Consider the following 19,746-nt stretch of genomic DNA (forward strand, 5'->3'; position numbering starts at 1 on the left):
GCGGGCTCGGCCGGCTGCTGGCGGCAGCGGGGCCATGGCCGCCGACGTGTTCATGCGGCCGGCTCGGCTCCTCGGGGCGGCGGGGCCGCTGTCCCCCCGCACGGAGCCCGATGAAGACTCGTCGGACACGGACGACGGCGGCACCTCGCCGGGCGGAGGGCGGCGGTGCGGGCCGCGGCGGGGGCAGCCCCCAGGCCCCCAGATCATCCATTCGGGCCACTTCATGGTCTCGTCGCCGCACAGCGAGCACCCACCCAAGAAGGGCTACGACTTTGACACGGTGAACGAGCAGACCTGCCAGACTTACCAGTTCGGGGCGGCCCGGGGCGGTGGCGGTGCCGGGGGCCGCCTCAGCATCGACGCCTCCCTCACGAAGCTCTTCGAGTGCATGTCCCTGGCCTACAGGTACCGATCACCGCCCTTGGACCAGGGGCGCGGGGCACTGCGGACGGGCGGCGGTACAGAGGGGCCAAGGGGCTCCCGGCGTGATTCACGGCCGTGGGGAAAGCCCCGGCCGGGCGTCGGCGGTGGGAAACTGAGGACCCTAGGGCGCGGTGAGGGGCGGGGTGGGAGAAGAGGCCTGAGGCGGCCGGCCGGGTCACTCTCGGGGGTGTGAGGGCAGCCGAGCGTCGCCTTTGGGCGGTGATACACACACACACATCCTCCTCCTCCCCCTCCACGCGTGAGAGTTCGTGTCGTTTTTGTTTTCAGTGAACTTCGGGATTCTTGCGGACACTTTTCTTAGGCCCGAGACCACGGTGTCAGAGCGTTGCCCCTGCCGTCGCCGCGAATGGCTTTGGGTGTGCAGAGAGCTTGTCAGTGCGTCTTCTTCAGCCTGGCTGGGAGGGGAGGAGAGGAGGCTGGATTGAGCGTGCGAGGCCAAGTGGGAGCTCATTCCCCGCGTGGGAGTGCAGCCGCCTCTACAGACTTCGTGGCACTGGAAAATGCTCAGCATCCCCCGGGCAGGCTTGGAGTTGGTGGAAACATCTAGTGCTGAGGAGTCCACGGAGAAATCCTTAAAGGGCAAAGCGAACCCTTGCGCCCCAGCCTGCCTGCAAACCAGCCAGCTCTTCTATTTTTATGTTTTCTGTATTTTATTTCTGTGCCCAGCTCACGAAAGCAGGACCGATCATTGTTTCCTTTGTTCCGCTGCTTGCAGCTGCTGGTAGCACTTCCTGGGTTTAGCTGCACCTTTTGCTCAGACTTCAGTTTTGCTTTTCATCTGTTCAATAAGGCGTCGTACTCACACTTACCCCCTTTGTCTGCCATCCAAAATGGAGGCAGAGCTATGGAATAGAAGTGTTTTGAAACGATGTATGCCTGCTTGAGTCTTTTGTTCCATGAGATACAGCAGAAATTGGATCCAGTCTGATATTCTCTGCTGAGCGTGTTTTGGAAGTTGATTAAAAGGAATAGTGGAAAACACCTCTGAGTGTATCAACAGAAATACTTATTGCCATTTATAGGAACCACGTTAGCTTGCTAAAAGAAAATTAACTTGGCCCACCCCAAAATTCCTCTATTTAGGTATTGCTCAATGGAGAGGAAACAATAGAACTATCTGTTCTGTACGGTTAGCAAGAATGTAAATGTAAGCAGTCTTGTTTGGATAATTTTTACCAAGCAAGTTATTAGTTATTGTCAAGAGTTACTTTATGTTGTGCTTTCACTAGTGCATTCTTGGGGTTTTGAAACAGGATCACATCTAGCACGAAGGGATAATTCTGCAAGTCTAATTTGACAAAATCAGACTCTGATGTAGATGCAGAAATTGAGTACTGAATCTATTGCAGCAGAAATAATGTCGTCCTACTTGTCATGGTAGTGTGAGGTAAGGTGCAGAAAATACCTTCTTAGACACCAGCAAAGAGTAGTGTGATCTTAATGCTTTTCTGCATGGATACCTTAAGGTTTGCTCAGTTGCAGCCATGAAGCATCCCCAGCCCAGATTCAGCCTCTTTGCTTTATGGCTTTGTGCAAGTTTTTGAAATCTGCCAGTTGTGTCTAAAAAGAATTAAAATAATTTTGAAGAGTCTGATTCGGGGTGATTAATGTGGGTATGGAATGAGGAGTCCTTGCTGCTTGATGAGGGATTTATTAAGCATGTAGGTTGAACCTCTAGAAGTAGGTAGTCTCTGTCCATATCCTGCTCAGGGAACAGACTACACTGGTGAACAGCAGCTCAGCTGCCTTTTGTATTGTGCTTCAAGTTTGGTTTGAACTTGGTTGGCTTACAGGGATGTTTTCATTGCTGTTGCCTCAGCTGTATCTTTCCCATTATTACTGCTCTGATCTAACACTGACAAAGCACACAGATTACATGTTTGTATTTCTTGTGCTGCCTTTGCTGGGTAGAAATTTGTTGTAGAAAATAACTAGGAAAGTGTGGAAACCAACCCCCAAACCAAAATGGTGAAGCAGTGTGAGTTTGGCCACATCAGGGGAAGCAGCAATGAGAGGCCTGAGCTAACTCCCCACGATTCTAGAACTGGGGCAATGCAGTCATGGCGAATACAAAAACAAGGAAGTTGCTGTAACAGAGCTCTGTGTGTAATATTTATTTACACTTGACACCTATTGCTAGCATTTCAGTCTTTAAAGTTTTAGAAAGCAGCACTAAAGCGTGTGGTATCTGTTACCTTTACCACTGAGCTAGAAAGCAGGCTTTCTCTGGATTACCTAGGTCATTACCTGGGCTGCTTTGTGTTTGAAAGTGGCCCGGTTTATGCTGAATCACGTTCATGCTGGGATGCACAGTGTAGCTGGGGCTCATTTAATTGTAAATTGTTTTTTTAATATGGCTTTGTGCTCTTAACTGTCAGACTTTTTATGCTAAAAAAGCCATTTCTGGGCACAAGGGCAGTGATTCCCTCATGCCTTTGAGCAGTACAAGCTAACCTGGTAGTAATTTTCATCATAGCTGTTCCAGCCACGTACTAAATTGTGCAGGATGTGCAGGATCCTTATTTTCACATGAGCTATTTCAGAGGGGGAAATATGGCCATTGCATACTCCCCTCTACAGTTAAGAGTCTAAAACAGTCTTCTAAATCAATAAGTTACTTATAAACACAAAGGTTTACAACAGCTATCATGCAGGCTGGGCTTTATCTAAATGTCACGTGTTTATCATGTGAGATTGATACTGGGAGGTATAGCACACTAGTAAAGGAACTCTCTTTTAGCTCCTTCATCTCAGCCCTTTAAAACAATGTGATCTTCCAGATTTTGCTCTGTGTGAGTGTCTATAATGGACCTGTGGCTAGCAGGACACTTAAAAGGCAGAAAGATGTAAAAAAACCCAACAACAAAAAAACCACTCTGAAGTGAAAATGCTCTTTGACACTGTTCACTCTAATGAGAAACTGTGCTCATGGTTTTCTGGCCTGCAATGATTCTTAGGCATAATTAAGTCAAACGATACATGATCTTGATATTTAATTTAGTAAAACCCCTTAATAACTTTGCAATTATCCAAATAATTACATTACCCAAAAGTTTCCCCAAACTCAGCTGTACTCTGAAATGTTCTGACCACAGCACATCATGAAGGCTTTTTCTTGAGATAGGTAAAGATTAATGTTTTGATTTTGGAGACTTCTTGTCTGCAGTGAAGTAAGAGTGTTCAGCTCCTTCAGGCTGAAGGCTTAAGTGAAGTGAAAATGATGGTTTATGAAAGAGCACTGTAAACCATTTATTGCCCTAACAGGCTAGAATATGGAGATGTTAGAATTCCCTCTGGAAAGGTCTGCTTTGGGAACAATGATGTACAAGTTGCTTAATGCCCAAAATTTGTATTTGAATAGGAAAATCTACATATTACAAACTTTGTTTGTGGCACTCTGAACAGTGTGTGGTAGGAATCTGTGGCATTGTGTAAGTTTATCTCTGGAGTTTTGCTGCTGAAGTGATAGGGAGGTATCACAGTGGAATGACCAATGTCATTGTTGCAGAGAGTAGAAAATACAGTGTATTATTCCTGGAGTAAGTAGATTCTTCAGTTATTTTCTCAAGGTATAAAATGGTTAAGTGGCACTGCAAACTTCAGTTAGTGCTCATTCAACGTGTCTTATCCCTGCCCTGTGAAGAAAGAAGGGGTTGTTGAGGCTCTGGGCCCGTGTTAGTTACAAGTTTTCTTTATGAAGGTTCCGCTCTGCGGTGGAGAGAATGGGCAAGTCAGTTGTGTGTGGTCATCTAAGTCATGTAAACAAAGCACAAGCTTTATTTTAGGAATTTTTAAAACTACTACTCATGCTCAGTGTGTGAGTGGTGTTCTTTTTAAACTTCTGTATATGTGTTTTTATGTCAGTTCATGTCCACCTTACTTAGCAGCAGGGCATGATAACACAGATGAAGATGACTTTGTGGGCTCATTTATTAGTAAGTAGCCTCAGAGGTCTCTCACCTTCTAATAAGAGATTAAGGAACATGCCAGGTGTTGTGCTTCAGATTTAAGAGTGTTAACACTGGCATCAGATACTTGTCTCAACCGTTCGGATCCTGCTTGTTAAAGTTGCACAGAACAGGAGAGTGGGGTCTGTGAACTGTGAGGAAGGCTACCTTCTGAAAAGCTTGCCAGGTCATTTCTAGATCTCATTTCTCCCTTTTAGCAATATGACCCCTCCACGTCTTGCAGATGTAAGCCAAAAATATTCCCTTCATCAGTGGACTGACATGAGGGATTGGCTTCTTTCCAGAGCACCTTTGGCACATGTTCTGGGTCAGTGCAGCATGTGTTTTTGGGAAGTTTTTAGCAATGGTGATAGCAGGTTTGAGATTAAAAGCTTCCAACGTTTAGTTACATGTTTTGCATGCTGCATGTAGAAAAGACTCTGATAACGTCAAACACTTATGTTCACTCTGTGAACTGAATCAAACTTGAGTGGAGTTGCAGTGTTAAGTGCTCACATTTAGGGGTCGTTTCAAAGCAAGGATGCTATGATCAGTGCAGTATGAATCAGGCCATAGTTACTGAGCCTCTTACCTTAAGTCAGATGCTTGATATAGTCACAAGCTTTTAAGCTTTATGTAAGACGTGCTTTTAAATTCCACCTTGACAACCTTGAACCTCAGAAAGGTTTGTAGAAAGATTACTGAGCTGTTCTAATTTCAAAGATGCGTTTCTTTTGCCAAAGTAAACAGTAGTAGTAGTGTGAAAAGACCTTGGTTGAAATGAAGGTATCTTCAAGGCCATACATGTCTTATAGGAAGAGATTTAGATACAAGGACAAAACTTCTGCTCTGCTTCTGCCTATTGTAGTCGCTCTACAGGTCACAAGCTTTTAATGGCTTGTATGGACTAGAATGTGCAGGTGTTACTACAGAGGTAATCACACTTTTCATTAAAAAAAGAGAAACACATTGTTATGATCTTTGATTTGCCACTTAATCTACATGTTGTAGCTGTCTTGTGTTTTCACACAGTAAACAGATGTTACTTCCTGTCTTAATACAACATGGATTTCATAACCCTGATTCTGATGGGTTGCTGAAATAGGGAAGAGGGAGGTTGTCCTCAGAGTGCCAGTTCTCAACTTCTGTGTAATCTGAAAAAATCTTGGCTGAACTGTGGGATTTGGAATCTGTGAAGATTTGTGTTGCATGATTATCATGTCCTTTGAATAAAGCAGAGGTTGATGGCAGCAGAAATGAACACATTGATTTTCAGTTCTTTCCCCCTTACCTGTTTCAATTTCTTTCTGCTGAGTGGCAAGAGGAATCAAAGTCAAGAAACTCGAAATTCAAGTCTTAGTTTTACTCATGTTTTTCCACTTGCTCCTTTAGTAGGTCACCGAATCATTCTTGTTTGTTACTCTCTTGTGCAGGGAAAAAAAATTCCATTCTTTTGGAAGGCAAAGTTGATATACAGTCACTTGAGCAGCTGCTTATCTGTGTGTCCTTAAGCTATGATTAGCCTTAATCAAACAAAAGGGTATCTATTGATGCAGCAAGCTGGAAAGTGGTGGGAAGGAATAAAGGGCGCTTTGTAGCCGTGTTGAACTGATGGGTGGGCATTTCTGAGATGTCAGAGAGGCATTTTAAATAAATTTGACAGGCTTGAAACAGAGATTGGACTCTTGGTGGCGTTTATGTGAGAGTGGAATTGTTCCCCTAATAACAGTGTTTGGAGATCTGTTGCAGAGAAGGAATATTTGAGAGGGCAAGGAGGTGAGAAGCTCACTGAGATTTGGAGTAAAATTAAGAGGATGTTTAAGGAATGCATTGAATGGATTAGAAAGGCTGAGATAAAGCCACATGGTGGGGTGGATGGAGTTAATAGAGAAGATCACAGGGGTGGAAGCAGGAAGGGGGAGAGGGAAAAGATGCTGTGAAGTTCAAGTCCAACAAATGACTTTTCAGCTGACTGGGTTTGAGTCTGGGCTACAAACTCACTGAATGTGTGAGCGGAAATGATCAGTGGGGTTGAGTGGAATGGCAGCAAGGGAAGGGGAGTCGCTGAGGGATAGGGACATTGTGAAGAACAAAAGAGATTGGAGTTGTACTTAGAGGAGATGTGATAAAAAGGACAAAGGTGAATAGATAATGATGAGTTGGGGAGAAAGGAGGATGTGTGTGCAGTGCTGTTCAGGGCAGAAGAAAGAGATAGGAAGGAGAAGATGATACAGCAAGTGAAGGCAGATGGTTGAAGGTGTGGCTGGAGTCACAGAAGTCCACCGTTTTTTTGATCTATGATGAGAGAGTTAGATAAGAAGCACTTCATGAGGGTATGCTTGATAAAGGGAGAGAGTCAGCTAGATGGACTCAGATATGGAAGTTGTGGATGATTGTGCAGTAAATCACAATCATGTGATCATGACATCGTGGAGTTTAGTATTCTAAAGGGTAGAATCAGAACAACAAGTAGAATTGCAACCCTGGACTTCTGCAGAGATAACTTTGTGCTCTTCAGGGACATGCTTGCAGAAATCCCATGGGCTAAGGCTCTTGAGGAGAAAGGAGCCCAAGAAAGTTGGCTAGTTTTTAAAGACTACTCTTCCTCCAAGCTCAAGCAAGTTGTGTTCCCCTGAATAAAAAGTCAGATAGACCAGGGATCAGTGCTGGGGCCAGTCCTGTTCAACATCTTAATCAATGACACTGATGAGGGCACAGAGTGTCTGCTCAGCAGGTTAGCTGACAGCATCAAGCTGGGAGGCTTGGCTGATACAGCTGAAGGCTGTGCGGCCATCCAGAGGGACCTGGACAGACTGGAGAGCTGGGCACAGAGGAACCAGATGAAGTTGAGCAAGGACAAGTGCAGAGTCCTGCATCTGAGGAGGAATAATAAACTGCACCAGTACAGGCTGGGAGGTGATCTGCTGGAGAGCAACCCTGTGGAGAGGGACCTGGGGGTCCTGGTGTCTAACAAGTTACCCATGGCACAGCAATGTGCCCTTGTGGCCAAGAAGGCCAATGGGATCCTGGGGTGTATTAGGAGGAGTGTGTCCAGCAGATGAAGGGAGGTTCTCCTCCCCCTCTACTCTGCTCTGCTGAGTCCTTATCTTGAATACTGTGTTCAGTTTTGAGCTCCCCAGTTTAAGAGGGACAGGGATCTGCTGGAGAGGGTCCAGCAGAGGGCTACGGGGATGACAGGGGACCAGAGCACTGCCTTATGAGGAGAGGCTGAGCGACCTGGGGCTGTTTAGTCTGGAGAAAAGAAGACTTAGAGGGGATTTGATAAATGTTTCTAAGTATCTGAAGGCTGCCAGGAGTGGGGCACAGGCTCTTCTCACTTGCTCCCTGTGATAGGACAAGGAGCAATGGGTGTAAGTTGCAGCAAAAAAGGTTCTCCCTCAACACAAGGGGGAACTTCTTTGCTGTAAGGGTCCCAGAGCACTAGAACAGGCTGCCCAGAGAGGTTGTGGAGTCTCCTTCTCTGGAGACTTTCAAGGCCTGTCTGGATGTGTTCCTGTGTGATCTGTGTTAGATAGTATTGTCCTGCTCTGGCAGGAGGGGTTGGACTGGATGATCTTCTTGGGTCCCTTCCAACCCCTAATATCCTCTGATCCTGTGAAAGCGGGGACAGAAGAGCTAGGGTTCCTGGTTTGGCTCTTTTAGAGCTGCCTTGTCCCATTTTGCTGTTAGATTTATCTTTTTTTTTTTTTTTTTTTAAACAAAACAACAGCCAGTCTTACCAGTTTAGAATTTTGGACCAGTTTGAGTTTAATCTGATACTTAATTTTTAATTAACAGACTTTAAGGCTATATGCTTGCTACTTCCTTTCCTTTGTGTGCGGAAATTAATTGCATTTACAGCTTTCCTTGTCTGTCCTTTGATATTGTCACATCATTGGCACAAGGAGTTTCTTTAAAGACAAAACTTCTAAGGAAGAAGACAAGCTTTCTGAACTCTTTGATGGCTGTAGAAATATTTTACAGCTTTCATACAATCTTCCTTTCATTCTGGGAAGGAAACCTTTAACATGTCTGTAAAGCAGTTCTGAAGATGATTAGGAAAAGTACTTGTTTCAGTTGCCTCCAAAGAAAATAGAGTTGGTCTTTGTGTTTCAGACAGTGATGGAAAAACTTGAATCTGATTGTTTTTAGTGCAAGCTAGAGTTACACCATTGTCACAGTTTCTGAAGCAGGAAGGCTTGAAAAATGGGGTTAGGGAAAGCCAGGTTTTCCAGACGTTACTTCTAATAGTTTTACTACTAGAATAGAAATTATAAACATGGTCTTTTCAAAACAACTTTTTGTTTGTTTACTTAAACAGGACTTGGAAGGTCATTTTGGATTGTTTGTTTTGAACATAAATCATGCTGCCTTAGTGCCATTCACAATGTAATTAACATGGACACCTCTTTGTAAAGTGAAGCAGAAGGCGCCATCGGAAACATTCTAGTGTGGGTTTGCCACAGATTGTTTACTTTGTGGCACAAGCATAAAGGTTTTTGCTAACCCTTGGTTTCTTGGCTTGTTGATCTTAGATAAACCAGTTAACTGCTTTTTCTTCCCTTTCTCCCTTCTTAAAATGAGCAAAACGGTTTCAGCACTTCAGAGACCTGGATGTGTGTGCCAGTCTTTTTCAAGGTTTAGAAGCATGAGGTTTAGAAGGGAGCTAACCTGGAAGTCTAAATGGAAGCTGTATCAAAGATCACACTTCAGCTAGAAACTGAAATAATACAGGAAAGGAGACAAACAGAGGAAGGGTTTAGGAGAAGAAAAGGAAGGTGTGCGACTTACTGACACCACTGTTAGAAAAACTAGTAGTGGTTGTAACTGGTGAGGAAGCCTACAGATGCAAATTACAGGGTAATAAAACCAGGCTGGTAATTTAATGGCAATCATAATGCTTCTGGAAGGCAGTGTTCTGGTGACTGCCCTTGGCTGCCTGTGGTGGCTGGTAGTGGTGGTTGTGAAAGGCATCACTCTTCTCATGCAGTCACCGAGGAAGCTTGAGTATATCTGGAGCATCTGCTCTGGATTCTCAAGTGTATTGTGGTCTTCTGAACAACCCAGAAACCCCTCCTGCCTTTCAAACTGTTTTATTCATAGAGGAATTTGGAGTGGAGAATTGTTTTGTTGGGCTTGGATGTCTGAATGGTGTTAGCTTCCGTGAGCTGTCAAACACTTAATTGCTGTTTAAAGCATGACTTCTTTGTGCAAAAGAGATTCATTTGAAGGTGAATGTGCTGTTCCTTTTGGGAAACTGGTTTTAACTCTGCAAGCACAACCCATAAGGGCTTCTTACATACTTTCTTGCCTTGGCTTGATGTGCTGCAGTGGCTGAACTCTGCCTCACTGTGTCAAATGTGGTGTTGAACTGAGCAGATATTTGTCTGCCGGAACTCCTGTGGGGCTGGTGTTTATCTTGCTGTTATTCTCTTACATGTGACAGTCTCTTCTAGATCTTTTAGAGGCTTGTTTCCTCTAAGGAAGGGGTTGTTGAAATATAGCCTGACCAACTCCTTGGCCATTCTGTTGTGGTGTGAATGGTTGGCTGCAGGGTAATTGTCATTCCCTCCCTGTTAAGTTGGTTTCAATTTGTGCCGTAAGATGTTTGAACTCAGGGTGATACTTAAGGGCAAGGTTAGAAACGGCTACCTTTGAAGCATTAGTATTTCTAAAGGTGAACTGTCCAGCTGTGTGGTCAGATGGGTAATAGGAAATGGGGTTGGAGAGGACTGCAGGAAGCCATCTAGGCCTGTGGCACAGTGAAATGATTCATTCCCTTGGTCAGGTATCTGGACTGTAGCTGCCCGGAAGATATGTTAGAGATAAAAAGCCCAAGGTGTTAAGAGTGGTTCTAAGATCTGCTTTGTCTCCTTTGAGACTATAAAACAGACCATGACAGGCCAGATGGGAAGGACCTGTAGGCCACTCCTTGGATTATCATAAAGCAGGGTATTAGTGAAAGAATCTGATTCTCTTCAATTAGTGATACCTAAGTATGTTTTGGCCAGACGACTGCTGACCTATAGATAACCTTTTTGACATGATACACTTTGTGACCTACTCTGCTGCTAGGAAAAGGGCTCAGTTATTTAAGTAGCTGAGCAGGCTGCTTTTTCTGAAAAGCACAGAAAGATTTTTAATGACTTATTACATTTTAATGCCTTGTTAGCTGTTTAATCCTTGCCGTTGTAATCACAGCATAACATTATCTGCAACATTAATGCACAATTAGAGACTTTCTCATCTCTCCGTTCCTAGTTTACCTGAGTGCAGGGAAGCAGTGGATGCAGTCCTCTTAACTATATTAAATGCCTTTTCTTACTTGATTTTTTTTTAATGTGGGAATGTCTTGCTGTATTCACAGAGAAATACTGTTCAAAAAATAATACTGAGAGAAGTGTCTCTATTGCTTATTTATACCATCCCTGAGCAAGCAGGGGATGTCTTTATGGGTAGATTACGTACAGTGTTGTTTTTGCTTCTCTTCAATTGCACATGAACAATATTTCTCTCAGTGATTTGGGAAACAAAGGACAGAACTATAGGGGGGATAGTTCAGAGCAGAAATAGAAGAGCTGAGGCTGCTTTCAGTTGAAGGAGCAAAGGAGGAAAGCTCAAGAGATCTACCCCCTTTGTTCTTATGCAGCTACAGGGATCTGATGTCTGCTACAACTTTGATCTCTATGAGCATGTGAAGGCTTTATCCATCTCAGTGGGGAGATGAAAGGGTGATCTTGTCTTTGCTGATGTTAGATAGCATTTACTTGTGCTAGGGTTGACTTGTGACTATGAACCAGAATTGAAGAGCTGAACCTTAAAGGTTACCGGGGGGTAGGGGGAAGATCCAGATAGCCTTGCTCTTGTGTAATAGGTTTGCCCTTCTTGCAATTGCTGGTTTGGAAGTGAGACAGCATTTTTAATACTTGGGTCTTGCAAATCTGGGGGAAAGGTGGCAGCTTGCAAGTCTGCCCTGATCTGAATCCTCTGTGTGGGATATGGGTGGTCCTCTGCCTTGCCTTCTTTACTGTATCCACTCTACTGGTATTCTGAAAGAGTCTTGCTTAAGTGGATGCTTCTGAGGTAACTGAGAACACCAGAGCCTCACTGGCAGCTGTGGTACGTACTGGAACCTGGTCCTGGTCCTGTGTCTTGCCAGACTGGGAGCATGAAGTTGGCAGAACTGTTGTATTCTGAAGTTTGTGCTGTGTACTACTGCTTAGAGCAGATCCTCAGAAGCATATATAAACAGGATGAGGCCTTTTTGACAGTCTGCCCAACAGCAAAGCCTGTTAGTCCTCATGTATCAGCAGGGTTGTTTTTATATGATACATCTGCATAACAACATCCAGGCAAACATTGCAGAGGCATGAAGGACACCTTCCCTGCTGGAATCTGTTAAGTTCATTGTTTTCAGAACCCTCTAGAGTGGGATATTTATCAAAATCCTGATCTCCCCTTCCTTCTGCCTCTTAATTTATGCTCCTCTCTCTCAAGGTCCCATAGTAACTGGTACTGCCCCTGCAGCAGTTCAGGGACATCTCAAGTGAAGTGACCTTGGCTAGAATGGCAGGGACCTCTAGCAAGGGAATGCAGGGACTTCTCTAGCCAGATCACTTCCACAGCCCACATGACCTCCTTATCCAAAATACTCTTTTCATTTGCATTGCTCTGTGCCAGGGCTTTGTCACTTTGGTAGTGAAATTCTAGTGTAGGGCAAGGCTCAAACCAGGAGTGATGATACAGAGCCCAGGCCTGTGTTGTGTTGGTGGTGTATCTGTGGAGCTGCTGGAGTGAAGTGACATTGGGGTTTCACAATAGACCTAAAAATAACTTCAACCCACTGTGTTTAGTTACTATCTAGCAACTGTACATTGCTCTGAAGGTGCATGTGAGCCATTGCAGGCCATTCTGCTAAATTCTTCTTGCAGCATTTTGCATCCAGATCGTCGGCTGCTGTTAAAGCTATTTGCTGTCTTCTCTGTTGATGCCATTCCCAAGGAGAAAGGGACCAAATAGAGCATGAATTGTGGAAGAGCTTTTCCATTCTTTGTGGTTCTTCTTTGAAGTCTGTGATTGCTCCTCAATTTCTTCTTCTTCTGCAGATTTTTTGCATTTGATGCTGTGGTATGACACTTGAAGAAACCTCTGCTAGCTGCTGAAAACTTACTTTGTAGAGTGTCACAGGCAGAGGTGATAAACGTAGTTTAAAAAAAAGGAGAGGCATGCATGTAAAAAAAGTTCAAAAGGAAATACCTGGGCTGAGGGCCTGGCACAGCTGTTAGAGAAGTGCCAGACAGGAATAGGCCAGTGGAGGATCTTGTTGCGTTCCTGATCAGCCAAGCAATGGATATGGATATTGTCTGCTGCCACATCTCCCAGAGCAAATAATGATCTAATTTGTTCTTTTCCAGGATGGTTGGTTTCTGCTTGTTCTGATGAATTTCTGAATGTCTATATAGAAGCTGTAGCCCTGAAAGCTTATCCTGGGCAAATCAGCTTCAGCTAGTAATATTTACAGTGACAACTGCCTGCATCAGAGCTCTTGGTATTTGAGCGAGAGGCAACACTATGAGGTCCTGGTTCTGCTAAGCTGCATTCTGGGTTAAGGAATGGACTCTGAAATTTGCTTATCTGTTAGCAGTGCATAGAGGTCTGGATGTGACACGTCGTGCTTCTTATGTTAGCTCATTTGGTGCAGTGTCCAAAGAAGGTATCAGAGTTGTCCTGTTTACATTTGAACACTCCTGTGTCTTAGTATCTGCCCAGACAGCTTAGCTTAGGCCAGCTTTCTGATTCCTTGTTAAACATCTGTCCCTGACAGGATGAGGGTTGAGGGAACCTGAGTGGAAAACACGGCTTTGGCATGCGAGATGTGGGAAAGCAGGAAGCAGTGAAAGGGAACAATCCCCACTTGCTTTTACTCTTTATAGCACAGCTTTTGAGAAAGAAAATTAAGAGGAAGGTTTGTAGTGGGGTGAAAAGTTAGTGACCTGAGAGCACACAAAAAATGCCTTTTCTGGGTTTGAAGATATGGAGCTTGAAGAAAGGAAGAACTAAGTCATAGGGTTTGGATATGGTTGAGAAAGGCTTAGATCTGATTCAGAGAGAGGGAAGTTATTTGCATGTTGTCAGCTTGTTTCAAATGAACCTAGCATTGGGATAGGAGAACCGACTTGATTAAAGATACAAATATCCTCAAGGAAGGAACTGCACTTATTTCAGGTAATCAGCAACCACGTTTGACACCTAAAGCCTGTTGAAAATAGAAAGTAGAGATTGTGAAATAACTGAGAGCCTGAAGCAAACTATCTAAAAGTTCAGCATCTGAGTTGCCGCAGTAGCCGCTACAGTGGCTGTTCTCATAAAAATGTCACTGTCCCTCCCTCTTCAAGAGACCTGCCAAATCAATGAAGATATTCAACTTTCTCAGATGTGTATGTGGGAAGTGTCTATAAACAGCAAAAGCAGAAGCAATGTAGTTCTTCCAATGCAGTTGTGGGGAGTAAGTTAATATAATAGTTAATATCTTTCTTTGCAGTTGAGAAGCGCTGGAGGGGGCTGGTTGTTGGAGGCTGGGGTGAGTGTTATGCAAACATGCTCATCCTGTTCTCACTCTTTCCACTGCTGGAGACAGTAGTGGGAAAGCTGGACCTTTGGCTCACCCTGTATGCATGTTCCTACAGCTCTTACTAAAGCAGGTGAAATCAGGTGCCAAGTGCTAGTGTGAGCTAGACAGCGATTCAGTATTAGCTGTGAAAACATGCCAGACATCACTTGGACTGTTTGCTAACCATTTTCTTCTAAATAAGAAGAATTTTGCCTTACAAAAATTAGATCTTTGGAGTGCTCTGATTTCATAGCTTGTGCTTGGTACAGAAATATGTTTTCTTCAGGGCAGTACAGAACAGTGTATGTCAGTTACATTTGGTCTCTGGAAGCTGCAGATAAGCTCATTTGTATTGCTGCCTGGTAGCTTTCAGTGCTGCCTTCCCTAGCTGGCTGCCTGAAGGTACTGGATATTCTTCTGTATTGTGAAAGCAGAGAGCCAATATGTTTATGACTTGAATGACTCTCTGATCTGAGTCATTCCTCCTATGACAGGGGTAATCTGTAATCAAACTGCTTGGGAACAAGAGGCATTCCTATGTTTTGGTCTGTCTGTTGCTGCATGAAATACTTAACTCTTCAGAGGATCAACATGATTAGATTTTGCTTATTTACCTTATCAAATGAGTAAATGTCATTGAAGAGCACAACTCAGCTTAAGAGGCTGTCAGTAGATGCACAGAAAGCTGCAATAAAAGCCAATTAATTTCTTTTCCTAATAAAATTTTAGTCTGTGAAGGCTGTTGTTTAGGAGCCCAGCATGCATCCCATCTGTTTTCAGTATCCAGTCATACAAGTTGAACACTCAGATCTCCAGTAAAAATCTTAGCAGAGCTTAAGGAGCCTAGAATTTTTATTAGCAGTTTTTATTAGCACATTAGTAGGCTTGGGGTCTGACCTCTGCATGTGGTAATTATAGGCTGTGTGGATCTTAGCAGGCATTTTAAATGGGGGACAGATCCTTGGAAGTTTAGGGAGATTGCTTCTCTCTATAGCGATAAATGTGTAAGAAATGTTATTTACCTTTAGTCTGAGCAATCTGAGGGACTCCACAAAGTGAAGGTTGTGGCTGGTTTATTGTGATTTTAGAACATGGGAAAGTTAACATGGTTGAAAGGAGAAGAGTCACTTAGTGATGGAGTTTTTTGTTTTGTTTGTAGCTAGATCCAGGAAATGTTGATGTTGTCACATGTTGTACTGGGGAGGTCACCACTTGCTTTGAGACATGAACATCTCTCTCTGTAAGTAGGGGACAAGCTGTGTCTTGGGTAAATGGTGTGAGACTTTCTGAACTGTTTTGCTGGTAGATGTTGGTAGAGTGTGGTGGTTCCTGTGAGCAGAGGAATGACTTTCTAAGGTTATATTGCAGCAAAGCTGAGGTCTCTCTCTGGTACTCATGCCATGTAGTGAGATTAAATATTGCTTTATGACATTAACTGCAATGAAGTGTTTGTCAGTGCCTTGAGCTGTGGTGGGCATGATGACCATAACCACCAGTACTGTAAGGTAATAAACTACTCTTCAGCAAGATTGGAGACGCTTTCCTAAGGACAGGGCTGATCTTTCTATCTGTGTGTGGAATCAGGCATCTCCCTTGGCCTGTCCAAGATGGGCAATAAGAGCCATCTGGGAAAAGCATGATGAGGATCATATGTCAGAAGCATTAGCATGCTCCCTGCTGTGTCTCAGTTAATTAATGAAGGGTCACTTGTGCAGCCTTGCCTGCAGTGCTATAGGCATGTTTCCACAGCTCCTGTTTGAATTGGTGACCCAGAGGTGAAGGTCTCTTTTCCACTACTTGTTCTCTGGGTATCCAACCTTCCTGGGAGGCTTTGGTCTTTTGTGGTGAATCCCTGGAAGTTTAACTGCTGTGCTTTGAGATGTGGCAGCTCCTGTGTCAGGTGCAGGAGGAACTGCTATAGGTCTAAGTGGTGTACACCTCTAGATGAAGGGCTAGTTTAGGTGAAGGTATTACCATAGCATTTGTTTGCACGTAGATCTAACAAAGTTCTAAGCAGACACTTTTCCAGTGAGGCATGCTGGCCTTATAGATGTGCTTTTATTTTATTTTAAACTCTTTTTTTTTGTCCTCTTTCCAGTCTGTTTTATGTTAACTGTGAAAGCAGTTTCTGCGTTACCTTTCCACCAGATATTTGTTGATCCTTCAGAAGCCTTAGTAGTTAGCAGTGGTGCCTTTAGTCTGCTTCTGTCTTTTGTGTAGTTTCAGGTTCAGCTTTTATGTAAACTTTGAATAAACTGTATGTGCTGATGCAGTCCTGAGTCTTTAATAACTGAATTTGGTAGGAAGTCTGGTGTTTTTCATGCTGCAGGCAGCTGGTTGTAGACAGCTGGTATGAAAGCTTTGTTTCAGGAGGGGAGAGTTGGAGGAGCCTCTCTTCTTTTTAAACCACTTAAGTTACTTTCAGAATAAGATCCTTGAAGTCTGTCAGTATATTTATAGGTTTGTAATGTTGTGTAGAGAACGTTAGACTATCCCCTGTGGCAGAAGTGTGGGTTTCAGGTTTCTCTGCCCGCAGAGCATGGTAAACAGCTCTGGGTTCCTGCCGGTATGTGCAGTGCTCAGAGATGTGCTGATCTGCCATGCTGATACGGTTTGTTTGGGCTGCTCAGGAGCTCAGTGTATGAAGTCTCTTTAAACTCTAATTTAGGTGCTTAAACCAAGGTCCCAGGTTATCACATCTTGATCAATTTATTAATCTAGGCTAAGACCTTAGTATTCAAAAGAAACCTCACATGTTCATAGCTCTGTACAAGGGTGTCTTTGTCAACAAGCATCCTTTTAAAAGAGAAGGAAGGTGCACTGGACAACTGTGTCAGTTCCTGGTCCTGTGATGGAAACCATCTTTTTGTTACGAATATTCAGATTCTGAGAAGACTCAGCAAAAGCTAGAGGCAGAAATAAAGTTTTAGGAAGCAGTGGAGCATTTTCTAGAGACTGTGAAACAAGCGCATAGGATTACTTCCCTTTACACTGAACCTGCTCTCAAAATGACGCTTTTCACCATGTACAGCAGAGTGCAGGCAACGCTTCAAGGAAAGCCAAACTGACTGATGGGATATGCATCTTTTGATGTGTTTGGCAGCACAAGGTGATGGCAGTGATCATCATAACTGTTAATAACAGTAAGAAAGCTTCTCTGCCTTCTAGCAGAGATTTTGTAAGAAAAGGTCATAGCAGAACTGATCCTGATAACCCTTGTTATGCCACCTGCTGCTTTGCTGGATGTGTTTTCTTTGCCTCACCTAAATCTTTAAACCTTGTATGAGCAAGCAGGGTGGTTGAGATGAACGGAAAGCGATGATGGAGAGAAGGGGTGCATCGAGTGTGATGACTGTTCTCTAAAAGGGAAGCATACAGCAGAGAGGGAGCTGAAAGGAAAGCTATTGGTAAAGGTGATGCAGCAAAGAAACAGCACTCATACTCTGACCAGCAGCACTGAGTTACTGGTGCACCAGTGTGTATTCAGAGTTACAAGGCATGTTAAATCTGATATTTGTCCTCTTCTCTTTTCAGGCAATGAATAGAGCATGTATTCCCCAGGTGAAAGTTCTCAAGCTGGTTGTGTAGTTTTGACAACTTTGTGAATGATGCCAGATGCTCATTTCCTTGTCATTCTGGCCCAGGGTACAACATGGACTGAGATACCAGGGTCTTGTAATTCTAGAACCAGAGAGAAAGGATACTGGAGAGGGGGTTAGATTTGAAGTTTTGCATCTCTAGTAGCTTGACTTCGGTACTTGGCCTGGGTCTTGCAGGTGGAACAGCTGTCTGACCTTCTGTTAGTGGGTTTCATACTTAGCTGCTTTAAATACAGAGGTAATACCATCTTTTTGTGATATGATTATGTGGTTTCAATTACTTAGAATCATGATCAAAGGTATTACGAGACCCCTCTGTTGAATAAAAAGATTCAGAATAGATATTTTTACTTTCCAAACTCTTAATGGTGCTTAGGAGCAGCTAGGTTCAGTTCTTCATCTCAGACACACACCCCACATCCTCCCCTGCTATCTAAACTTCTCAGGAAGGGTCTAGGTGCAGCTGGATGCAAACTTAGTCCCAGACTTGGTCATCAATTTATGGCTAATGGAATTAGCCACATGGATTTCATCAGACATTCACTCAGCATTCTGTCAGTTACTTACTGAAGATATGTTGTGAATAAGGGTAAGGAAGAGTCTCAGTCTCAGCTAAGGAATTTCAAACCTTGATGAAAGAAAGACCTTCTGACCAAAGGTTGGGGTTAGCTAGCTCTGCAGTTTGAACCCCAGGTTTCCTGAAGCAGAAACTGAGGTGTAGAATTTCATAGTTGATTTAATGGAGTGGTGGTGCAGCAGCAGCTTGAGCTGGGTGCCTCTGGAAAAGGACACTGAACAAAGAGATTTCGTAGGCAATTGTGCCTTCTATGTGCTTTTTGGTCCAATGGTGATTCTGGTCTGAGGATTGGATTCTTCCACAGTCTTCTGACAGGCTGTTTTCCTGTCAAGTTGCAGCTGCTGGTGGTGATTGTGGCCTCCTCCTGGTTTGTGCTGGCTCTGGAGGCCCTCTTTTGCTTCAGAAGGAACATGTTCTGGGTGAGAGTTTACAGCATGCAGCCTAAGACTTCAGCAAATCCAGCTACACATGCTGTGTAAAGCCAAACAAAGAGCATACCAAGTCACCCCACATTTTAACTCTTGATTAATGATGTTTAAAAGTTATTTAAGCTGAACAACTGATATATCTTACTACTGAGAGGTGTCCCTGCTCAAGGGGAGAGCTTTCAGCCATACAGTCCAATTCTGTCCAGGGAAAGCTCAGATTGGGCTTGCCAGTGATCTATTGCTCATAAAAGATTTTACTGTGAGGAGCAGCCTGGAGATGCATCCCAGCTCAGGGGGAGATTTATGGGGTAAAGTGGTTGGCTCATACTCAGATTGCCTACAATGGGAGAGGGATGTGTGAGACTCCTCACACCCACAGCTTTCTTTGTTCCTCCATAAATCTGGGAAAGCCACTTGCTGTTTGTGTGTTAGTTGCATGATCAGCGTTGCAAGGTCATACCCATTGGTGCTTGTCCTCTGCTCTTAAGGGTTATTCAGAGGAGTGGTTGGTTCAGCTATGAACCCTTGGGTTAGGCCTCTACCTCCTCTGGGACATATACCAAGGTACTGTGAGTTTGGTAAAGGAGGATTGAGTCCATCTGTCATGTTTGGTTACAAGGGCAAGTCCTTTAAAGCAGGAGGCACTGAGCTTTACTGCAGCAAACGTGAAAAGAAATGACTTCCCACCCTCATACAACACTGGCAGCATCTCTCATTCTTAAAGTTGCCCACTAATGTCTAATGCATAATTGCATCCTTGGTTGTTTGAACTGTTTCATCTGAACTTTCCTGTGTCTAAGCCTATGTGTTTTTTGATGGGAAGTTGTTCAGAGTGGTTTAGCTGAAACAAAATGCACTGCCTGTATTACTGGAGAAGTTTCAGTCACTTTTCAAAGATTCTGTTACCCTAAATGTCAGAGCAGGGCCTTGAAATTTGGTGAGAAGGTGACCCCTGTTTAAGTGGAGTTCTCTGTCCTGCAAAACTGTTTTTGACCTTGATGAGATTAGAGTTTTCTAGGAAAATGGAGGTAGGAGCTAGTGACAGCACTTACTGTAAAGGTGGTCAGAGCATCGGCTGGAGGTCTGTCTGGCATGGTGAGAGATCAAGAAAGGGAACAGGAGTGCAGTTTCACAAGCAAGT

The 19,746-nt window shown here is 43.9% G+C and overlaps 1 protein-coding gene across 2 annotated transcripts in view; it reads left to right on the top strand.

Moving 5' to 3' along the window:
- The window catches only part of MLXIP (MLX interacting protein), a 55,599-nt gene continuing 35,853 nt past the window's right edge, over positions 1 to 19,746 (top strand). For both annotated transcript variants that reach the window (XM_064168275.1, XM_064168276.1), the window contains exon 1: positions 1 to 405. In XM_064168275.1, coding sequence (XP_064024345.1) covers positions 35 to 405 — 371 coding nt within the window. In that variant the 5' untranslated portion in view covers positions 1 to 34. The remainder of the gene's footprint in view (positions 406 to 19,746) is intronic.

This window comes from Pogoniulus pusillus, chromosome 30 (assembly GCF_015220805.1).
Source record: "Pogoniulus pusillus isolate bPogPus1 chromosome 30, bPogPus1.pri, whole genome shotgun sequence".
Lineage (NCBI taxonomy): Eukaryota > Metazoa > Chordata > Aves > Piciformes > Lybiidae > Pogoniulus > Pogoniulus pusillus.